At 41.8% G+C, this 10,540-nt stretch overlaps 1 protein-coding gene across 3 annotated transcripts in view; it reads left to right on the top strand.

The window, feature by feature from the left end:
- The first annotated feature begins 1,536 nt into the window (after positions 1-1,536).
- Positions 1,537-10,540, top strand: part of LOC113411444 (uncharacterized) — a 71,497-nt gene continuing 62,493 nt past the window's right edge. For all 3 annotated transcript variants that reach the window (XR_015745217.1, XM_087942443.1, XM_087942436.1), the window contains exons 1-4: positions 1,537-1,661; positions 4,673-4,805; positions 6,135-6,207; positions 6,466-6,576. Coding sequence is in view for 2 of the 3 variants with exons in the window: in XM_087942443.1 (XP_087798569.1) it covers positions 4,678-4,805; positions 6,135-6,207; positions 6,466-6,576 (312 nt within the window). In the remaining variant the exon portion in view is untranslated. The remainder of the gene's footprint in view (positions 1,662-4,672; positions 4,806-6,134; positions 6,208-6,465; positions 6,577-10,540) is intronic.

The following is a 10,540-nucleotide window of genomic DNA, read 5'->3' as shown; positions in this document are numbered from 1 at the left end:
TTTTGATTGATTTATAAAATACCTAGTGGTTCATTGTTTTATTTCTATAAAATATGTATAGACTGTTTTTCAAGTAAACCAAGAAATTTCAAAGTCTTAGAAAAACTTACCACAATTCAGATCTAGGTTAAATCTCTATGCTTGCTTGTCTAACCAGTACTGTTATGCACCCATCATGCTATTCTGCTAGTTTATAAAGCAGAAGTGTCACATGGTGTCATTGTACATTAGAACAGTGATCCCCAGCCTTTTTTACGCCACGGCCTGGTACCGGCATCAGCTGGGCGCCGCGGCCCGGTACCGGCATCAGCTGGGCGCCGCCATCTTTTTGATGAAAAAGTGCTTCCGCTGACCTCACCGGAGCACTTTTTCATCAAATGATGGCATAGCGCCAGCGCTCGTGAGCTTTTCCGGTAGAAATGGCTTTCATCCGGAAAAGCTCACCGAAGCGCTGGCGCCGCCATCTTTTTGATGAAAAAGTGCTTCGGTGAGCTTTTACCCGGAAAAGCTCACGAGTGGCGCCGCCATCTTTTTGATGAAAACGTGCTTCCGGTGAGCTTTCTACCGGAAAAGCTCACCGGAAGCACTTTTTCATCAAAAAGATGGCGGCGCCCAGCAAGCCAGCGGCCCGGTAGGAGTTGTTCCGCGGACCGGTACTGGTCCGCGGACCGGTGGTTGGGGACCCCTGCATTAGAACCTCAATCTGGTGACCAGGAGTTTTGCTTCTGGTCGAACAGATCTTCGGGTGGCGACCAAGCAAACCCAAAAATCGCCATGGCACGGCGATTTCCCCTTTGGCACCATTTTTTGTTTGGTCCATGCATGCGCAGGTGGTCATGCTTCCGGTCATGGCCAAATCTGGTTGTGACCATAGTCCTGGAATGGATTACAGTCGTGACCCAAGGTTCCACTGTATGAAATCTTTGTCAAGAGTAAAGAATCCTGGTATTGACAAATACAAACACTAAAAACCAAGTTTATCTGGTGCAAGCAGATTGCAGGATTCATGGAATTCTTCCCCCTTTTAACACCCCAAGAATTGACCACATCACCTCTGAACACTCCAGAGAGGAGAAATTGGGTGCTTTAGCAGAATGGTCATTGGAAGGAAACCAGTGGAAGGTGTCTCGTGGTTATCATATTCAACTCTACTTTTTTGAACACCTGATAGCAAACTGGCTCTTAATAAATGAATGTATGAAGATGGTGTGGATTTGCAGTTGTTTACATCAGTATTTCAAAAGGGCTTCATTTGTGATATCTAACTTCCAAACAGAACTGTCTGTACAAATATTTGGGTTCCATGAGGCCTACTAACCTTTCACATGGTTTTAAAGTCTCTAGAACTCGGCAAAATATTGTTTTCTCCCACTTATGTAGAAGAGCCCCATTTATGGGGATTAAAAAAAATCAACATGCCATCTATTCAACTGGAGCCCAGGAAGTTATTTCCTCAGCTTTTGTGTATTGATGTTGTTATGGTTACCTGAAACAAGCACTCAGACGAATGTCTTGAGTGCATTTTTAGTTTTGATCACACTAGCTATAGAAACCTGTGGGAGATATTTGCTGCTACTGTTTCTAATAACGCAACGGAGCTCTTTGCTATAAGCTGTTTACCTTCTGTGCTTGTGAAGTTGTGACCTTTCTATTGATACCAGGTATCGTATTCTTTTAAACTATGTGTTCCAAAACAGGAAAAGTAATAGCAAATTAATTTTATTTGTCCCAGAAAGTGCATTTCTTTGTTAAATTTATGCTAAAATAACTGCATATGAAAGACCTTCAAAGAAGGAAAATACTGGACGTCGATGATACACAGACCCAAGTCTTGTTCTGCTAAAGAAAACATCTACAGTAATCAAAACCAACAGCAGAAGTTTTGCTCTTAGGGAAGATTTTTTAAAAATGGGTTTCTGAAGGAGGTTAAATACTATGTTTTTAGAATTATCATTTAAATGCTTCAAAAATTAAGAATTGGAGAAGAAATTCTGACATTTTCTCTTTATTCTCTCTACCTCCTCTCCTTTCCCTTCCCATCATCATAATGAAGGTCATTTCAATTTTACCTGCTTTTAGGGGAACAGGTATGCTTCCTAGTAGTATGTTTATTTTGAAATCTTATATGTGTTGCCAGTATTCTTAATCTGATTACCGGCTAACACAATCATGCCTGTGGCTTTTTCTGGGGGAGAGACATCAACTGATCATTGATTATTTTTGAAATTGTGATCTGGCACTCAAAAATCCTGTAAGCACCAGTTATACAACAGACTTGTTGCTTAAAGAAAAAGCGTACAAGTTTCATAAGAAATTGGGGGAAATTATTTTGTTATGGCATTTCTATATCTTGGCAGAAGCAGTCATTCCAATTTAAGAGACATGCTTAAGACAAATATTAAATCTATCACAGTTTTAATTTATATATTAATTAGATGGAGTCCTTTTTCTAAAGAAATTGCATTTTCCAAATTCATTACGTCGTGTGGCTTTGAGCAACAAGTCAGGAAAAGGGATGTGCTTTTTTTCCATAAATCGATGGGAAATTATCTGTGGGTTCAGCTGCAGCTTATCTAACTGGAACCCATATGATTTATTCTGATAGAATTTGTGCTCCCAAATCACATCAAGAGTCAGCTCTTACATAAAATTTAATGAAGAACTGGAACTATAGAGTCATGCTCGAAGAGGAGAAATGAACAATTCTATGTAATTATCAAAATCTTTGATACAAGTGATTATACTGTTCTATGACCATAATAAAGATTTGATTTGATACTGGTGATTAGGTACGTTCTTGTTGCCTTTGAATTATATATCAAATGTCAGGATAAAATAATTTAAACGTTTTTAAAAACTTTTGTCTAAACCGACCAGAATGAGCCAAAGATGTGAAACAGTGTTGGAAAAATGCAGTCAGTGTTCTGCATTAATTACAGTGTTGGACTTGAACTTGTTTGGAACTCCTTTGAGGTACAGAATATTAACCTTAATTTTTGCTTTACAAAAATCGGTATCTTATATCAGCTATCTCAGAATCTGATGTATTGGAGATGGGTAGGAAATGAAGCCAGAAACAAAAATGATGTATTACACCCTTGAGTTTCTTGAAAGAAAGTTTACATATAAATTAAATCATTGCATATTACCACCACAGTAAGAACAAGCAGAGGACAGAATTTGTTATGGAACTGACATTTGAGGGAACAGATATATTAAGTCAATTTTTGACCTTTATGAAATATTCTGTACTAATACTCAGCCAGGAATCTCTGATGTATTCCAGATAGACAACATATGATAGCCTCAGTACCTAACAAACTATCTCCTCTCTCTCTCTCTCTCTCTCTCTCTCTCTCTCTCTCTCTCTCTCTCTCACACACACACACACACACACACACACACGGTATTCAGCTTTGTTCGGGTATTTTCCCACATCATTGTAGTTGTGCTTTTAAAGTTGTAAGAAGTTGTAGCCATCAACGTTTGTCAAACACAGAATGGTGTTTCAGAATCTCATCTGCCATCATCAGGCTTCTGTGTTGTCAAAAAAGACACATATTGTACCGTGAAATCACGAAACAAATGGTGTGTGTGTGTGTGTGTGTGTGTGTGTGTGTGTGTGTGTTATATATATATATATATATATATATATATATATATATATATATATATATATATATATATATATATATATATTTCTTTATTTCGATGGCTTCCTCGGAGGTTTGAGCCTGCTCTGTTAGAAGACACAGACTTGAGCAATGAGGAAGAGGAGGATTTGGCCTTGAGGTTTGAGCCTGCTTTGCTGGAGGATTTGGAATTGCCTTCCTCCCCAGGACCTTCCTCCCTGGTTGTGCCTCAGGTGTTGGCAGATAATCAGGAGAGCGTAGCGGAGCCTCTGGCTGAGGATCAAACTGAGGAATGTTGGTTTGATGCGAGGCAAAGACGCAGGCATAGGCGTGAGATGCAACGTAGAAGGAAAGGACAAATCAGGGACTGAGATGAGAGACTGACACGTCCCTCAGGGAATAAAAGTGGGCGTGTTAGCTCTGGATTCTTGTTCGGGACAACTTGTTAATTTGGGATAGAAGCTTCGACAAATTCTGTGTGTGGCGTTTGCCTGTGATTTATGTTCTTGCTTTATTATCGGACTTGACAGGCAGCTTGTGGGAGACTGGCAAGGACTTCTCCAGCCAAAGGAATTTAACCCTGTTGGTGACATAAAAGAAGCTTGAATCACAGCTAGATGCAGAATTTGTTTCAGGTTAATCCATCTGATCTTTTGGTCCTTCAAAATGCTAACACAGTTTCAAGTAATAGAATGCAACAGGCAGCATGCATTTGCATCTTGAAATTATTCTGTGGCAATTAACAATGCACATAAAAGCAAAGTCATTAAACTGTTTAAATAACTGGCCTTTTTACTTTTGTGGCATGTACCGTTTTAATACATAAGCTGGGTGGTTAGCATGAAAAGGTAAGTTACACTTCTACTAGTTCTTTTGTTCTCAAACAAGAAGTGAAACAAAGATCCATCACACATTATAACTTAATTCTTTGGTTTGTGTGCATTATAATTATGCACTTACTTCTAAAATGCTTGGTTCTGAAATTGTATTATTGAAAATTAAATATAATTTTATCTACACTTTTCTCTTTATGTTACAAGACAAAATGGAAGAAATTTATAAAATCTCTTCAACTGAAAGAGTCCAACAGGTTGAGAAAGAATTAGCTGTGCAGCTGGCTGAACTGAAGACAGAAATTGAAGGAAATGGAATCTTACAGGGAACTCCACATTGGTAAAAATGTCATTTCTTATTTAGGACCATAGCTGTTTCATAAAGGGCCACATAGCTTTGCTCCAATGCAGCTCCTTCCCATTCTTGGCAAGGTTGCTCAAAGGTCTTCCTGTAAAATCATTGTGAGGAATGTACTGGGCATCTGTGGAATAAAGTCAGTTTGCTGTAGGTTGGACTTTAGCCTTGTAACAGGTCCTATGTTGGGCTAAGTCTTGCTCAGTTATCTGGGAGGAGGTTGACCCTACTGATGAAGTGAACAGGATTCTCATGACTATTAGCTTGGTCACCTGTCCTCAAAAAGCCATCAATAGTTCCCAATGATAGTTCCCAATCAATCGTATATTTCTCTGCAGCACATTTGATGTTAATAATTCCAACACATCATGTGTAACCTTAAAGCAATATTCTTTAGGATGTACAACCCAACGTTTATCCACTTATAAAACAATATGTGAGGAGTGAGTTACTATTGTGATATCAGTGACTCACAGACTGATGCAAATTCATTAGATTACTGCAACTTGTTTATGGTGCTGCCTTTAGAGATAAACCAGAAAATCCTGGCATAAAACATGGTAGTGAGATTACTAGCAGGGCAAAGTGGTTGCACTAGTTGATTCACAGAACATCAAACCAAGTTGGAAGGAGTATACTGTAGTTCAGTTAAGGTGTCAGGATCCATGTTATATTAGTTATTCCCTATTTAGAAGAACTTCTACAATTGAAGGTTAAATTAGATCAGCACATCTGATTGTTTCCAAATTTGAAGCTTACCAAATTAATGGAATGGCTATAAGAATATGGGAAGCAACAGAAGAAGAACCAGTAAAGGTTCTAAGCAAATTGTATCAACAAATCTGAAAAATGACATACTGACCAACAGACTATATACCAATACTAAAGAAAGGAGGTGTAGCAATGTTTGCAAATTATTATATCACATCCTTAAATTCACAAGCTAGCAGAAAATGCTTAGGATCATCCAACAAAGAGCAGAACTCCGCAGGGAAATTGATAAGATGCATTAATCTGTATCCCAAGCCTCTCCACAAAGCTGAGGCCGACAAGGTCTGACAGAGCTGAATTGGCCTTTTAATTTCAGCAAAAGTAGTTGGAAATAAGAATATATTTAACAATAGGTGGGAATAAATATTGACTTGAAAGTCTCAGACTGTGGGTATTTAGGATACAAGTTGTATGAAATCCTTGAGTTTCCAAGTGATTATTGTTAAATTCACCCTATATAGTTTGCAGCTGTTAAATCATTTCATATATATTTTACTGCTAATTCTGCTTTGGTCCACAATAATATTTCATCATGTTTCATAGTTCTGTGCCCCTTCCAAAAGACGTTGATTATTTCAGAAGAGAAAGGGAGTGGACACTGAAAAAATGTTTACAGGTAAGTAATAAATGCATCACTGTAAATAAAATATAACAGCATAGTCCAAAAGTATACCTCTTATGCCTTTTGCCTGTTCAAACTGGAGAAGCTTATTTCTGATTTTTAGTAATTATTTTATTGAATAACAAAATTGTCATTAGAATGTTGATTGTTACTAAACAGCATTTTCTACAATTTTAAAAGATCCCTTTTAAATATTATAAGCATACCATATTCAATACCATAGAATAATTTTACGCTGTTGATTTTTCTCAGGTTGCAGAGGCAAAACCTCTTGTAATTCAGACTGATGTCCTGAAGAGGGAGCTAGATAGCTGTCTAAAAAGAGAATATACACCAGAAAGCTTACCCTTCTTGTTGTATCAGGTAATGTTTGCTTTTTTCACCTGTTTGCAAGGTTTTTTCCAGCCTAAATTTTCCGCCAAAAAAAAACCCCTGACATAGTATGGTTTCTCAGCCTCCAAATTCCTCAAAGTTGTGCCTCTCATTGCACATATTGTGTATTGGAATTTTTTAGTTTGAGCTGGACAATGAGCCAATGTGTATGGCGAATGATATTCCAAGGAACTTATTTATGATTGTTGGAAGAAATAGCCTTCTGGGTTCAGTTCCAAGTGGGGAAGAAAGACACTGGAACCATGGTGACTGCTTGGAAGGATGGTTTAATGGTGGACAGGATCACATGCCTTGGGTGAAGAAAGAAGGAAAAGGGGTGAGATGCTGAGAGACCCTTAGTTTTATAACCTCTGTTGGGCCCCACCTTAGCGTTTCCTGTTCCTGTGCAAGAAATGTATCCCATTGGCTGTCAGACTCCCAGGGGCGGGGGTCTTAGCTAACTTTGTAGTCTATTTGTACTACTTTGTAGAAACTATGTGGTCCATCTGGACCACTTGGTTTCACCCGAGTGAAAGCTGATACAATCTTCCCAGGCCAGGTGGTGAGATGGGCAGAGGCCTTTATTATGTAGAATACTCTGGCCTAAGCCTTAATGGCCCACTCATTAACAAAGGTAGGGGGCTGAGTATTATATTCTGGGCATGGGTGCAAGTAATTGAGTCAGTGACTTAGTGAACTTCAACTCTTTATTAAGAATCAGAACAAGAGAGAGCAAACTCTTGGACAGCAGTAGCCCTTTTATAGAGCTAGCTACTGACCTGTTAACCAATGACCTGTGTCCACATGCTTAACTTTTGCCCAATGAAAAGATGTTAACTAATAGCCAATCAGGTTGCTCCGTGATGACCAATCCCAGTTCGCTATTCGTGGGCCAATCCAAAGTGCAGGATTTCAAGCCTGCTTAACATAATGTTAATAAGTTTTATTAAATGGTTTTTTGTTAGTTCATAACACCCCTCTCCCCTAGGTTCCGTTTGAGGGGTGCGGTAATATATTCGTGTAGATATGCAGGTCGTTTCACCTGCCTGTTTGATTTTCGCAGTTCCACCGGTTTTTGTCTGCAGTCCGATTCCGGTGGAACGCTATTAAGGGTTTCTGGTGCGGCTAGTTCTGTTTCTGCGCGGGGGGACTCGGCGCGGCTCTCGTTGTTGTTATCCCAGTCTCCTAGGCTTGCTTCCGGGTCCCGTGGACTTGCCTCCCTCGTGCTATTTCTGGGCGGAGATAACACCCCGTTCCCTGATTCTTCTTCAGGTTGCGCGTTTCGTTTGTTAGGTTGCTGGGTCCCCGTGATTATGTCGTCATCTAGCCCATTTTCGGCCTCCTCGATATCTCCTCACCACTTAGTTTGTGAATTATGGAAGTCAAGGGAGGTGGGTGCCATTCTGGATCGGAGTTGATCTATGTGGCGTTTCCAAAATTTTCCGTCATTAGTCTGTAGGCGGTAAGATTTGGGGCCGGTGGGTTGGGTAATAGTTGCAGGGACCCATAGTGGGTCGCCAGAAAAGTTTTTAGCAAACACCAAGTCGCCTACCTTGAATTCGCGGCACTTCCCACTGGATCCACAGGGTTTTTCTGGTGAATAAAAGGGATGGAGGCGGTCAAGGTGAGAGCGAAGTTTCCGCCCTATTAGCAGTTCGGCAGGCGTCTTATTCGTGATGCTGTGTGGGGTGATGTGTTGGAGCAGGAGTATTCGGTTGAGCTTGTTGTTGATGTCCCCATAGTCCATTTTATGTAGGGTTTTCTTGACGAACTGTACCATTCGCTCCGCACTTCCGTTAGCCGCAGGGTGCGCTGGCGAGGTGAGCGCGTGGCGGATGCCACGGTCCACTAGATACTGTTCGAAAGCTAGGGCCGTGAACTGGGGCCCGTTATCAGAAACTAAAACGTCTGGTAACCCATGCGTTGCGAATAATTTATTCAGTTTATTAATGACTGAGTCTGTAGTGGTTGTCTTCATCTTTTGGATTTCCAGCCAGTTTGAATAGGCGTCAACTGTTAATAAAAATGTGTGTCCTTTGGTGGGTCCCGCAAAATCAACGTGGATACGGGACCATGGACCTCGAGGGGTTTCCCATTCGGTTGCCGTCGCTTTAGGTGGGGCGTTGCTAACGTCCTGGCACTTCTGGCACGTGGTTACCCAGGCTGCAATCTGTTTATCAATGCCCGGCCACCATGCGTAGCTTCGTGCGAGCGCCTTCATGCGCACGATGCCCGGATGTCCCTCGTGTAATACTTTCAAAACAGTCTGTTGTAGCCTCTCTGGGACGACTACTCTATCCCCCCAGAGAACGCAACCTCTCTGGGAGAAAAGCTCTGTCTGCTGATTCTTAAATGGTGCGAAATCGTCATGGATTTGGTCGGCTGGCCATCCTCGTTCGACCCAGCTGAGGACTCGTGCTAGGACAGGATCCCGTTTTGTCTCGATCGCGATGTCTCTCGCTGTTAGTGGTGGCGAGTGCAGCATCTCAATTTGTAGTGTCGTGAGGGTTGGAGCTGGGTCGTCGACGGCTTCCGGAAGTGGAGAACGACTCAATGCATCAGCGTGGGGAATGGCTTTCCCCGGGCGATGTTGCAACACGTAATTGTAGGCAGCTAGGAACTCAGATCATCGAGTCATTCTTGGTGATAATATATAGGGGGTTGGCTTGTCTCCCGCTATAATACCAAGCAATGGTTTGTGATCTGTAACTATCGTAAATGCTCGTCCATACACGTACTCGTGAAAACGTTTCACAGCAGACACAACAGCAAGGGCCTCCTTATCGAGTTGGCTATAGTTCCTTTCGGCCTTTGATAATGTTCGTGAGAAAAACGCAATAGGTGCCTCGTTTCCGTTTGGGAGTACATGGCTTAAGATTGCTCCCACTCCAAACGGTGAAGCGTCGCAAGTAATAGTTAAAGGTAAAGTCTCGTTGTACTGCATCAAAACAGCGTCGGAGGTTAGCAAGTCTTTCACTTGTTGGAAGGCGCGTTCCTCTCGACGTCCCCAGACCCAGGTAGCTCTTTTATCAAGAAGTCTGTGCAAGGGCTCTGCTACAGTCGCCTTCTGGGGCAAGAAAACGTTGTAGAAGTTAATGAGCCCCAGAAAGGCTTGGAGGTCTGTTCTATTCTTGGGCGTTGGGGCGTTTTTAATCGCTTTTAGCTTGTTATCAGTGGGATGGATTCCCTGACTATCGAGGAGGTATCCCAGGAACTCTACCCTCTCGGTACACAGTTGACATTTATTTTTTTTAACCTTCAAGCCGGCGTCTTTAAACTTCTTTAGAACCATTCTGAGACGCTTTTCTAAGATGTTTCTATTTGGGGCGGCGATTAATACATCATCAAAATATGGTACGACCCCTTTTATGCCTTGTAAGAGTCTCTCCATTAAACTTTGAAAAATTCCCGGAGCTACGCTCACTCCGAATTGGAGTCTATTGCATTTAAAAGCGCCTCTATGCGTAACGATAGTTTGTGCTTCCGCAGTTTCCGCATCAATGGGCAACTGTTGGTACGCTTGTGCCAAATCCAATTTAGCGAATATCTTCCCACCACCCAGGGAGTGGAGAAGGTGTTGAACCACCGGTACCGGGTAAGCACTTTGCTGAAGTGCGTGGTTCAAAGTGGCCCGATAATCCCCACAAATTCTTAACGATCCATCTGGTTTGATGGGGGTTACAATTGGGGTTTCCCAACGGGCGTGGTCGGTTGGTTCTAAAACGCCCTGGGCTATTAATTTATTGAGTTGCTCGTCGATCTTTGGTTTTAGTGCAAAAGGCACCCGACGAGGCTTAAGGCGAATGGGAGCTACTTCAGGGTTGAGGTTAAACGATATTGGGGTCCCCTTGTACTTGCCTAGTCCGTCTGAGAAAACGTCCTGGAATTCTTGAACGAGCGACTCCTCCCAGTCGTTGCTCTCAGCTCGATGGACGCCGGCTACCATGATCCCGAG

Source organism: Notechis scutatus, chromosome 1, assembly GCF_049901735.1.
Source record: "Notechis scutatus isolate UNSWTSFEM ecotype Mainland chromosome 1, rNotScu1.2, whole genome shotgun sequence".
In the NCBI taxonomy this organism is placed as follows: Eukaryota; Metazoa; Chordata; class Lepidosauria; order Squamata; family Elapidae; genus Notechis; species Notechis scutatus.
This window is presented reverse-complemented; position numbering and strand designations above follow the sequence as displayed.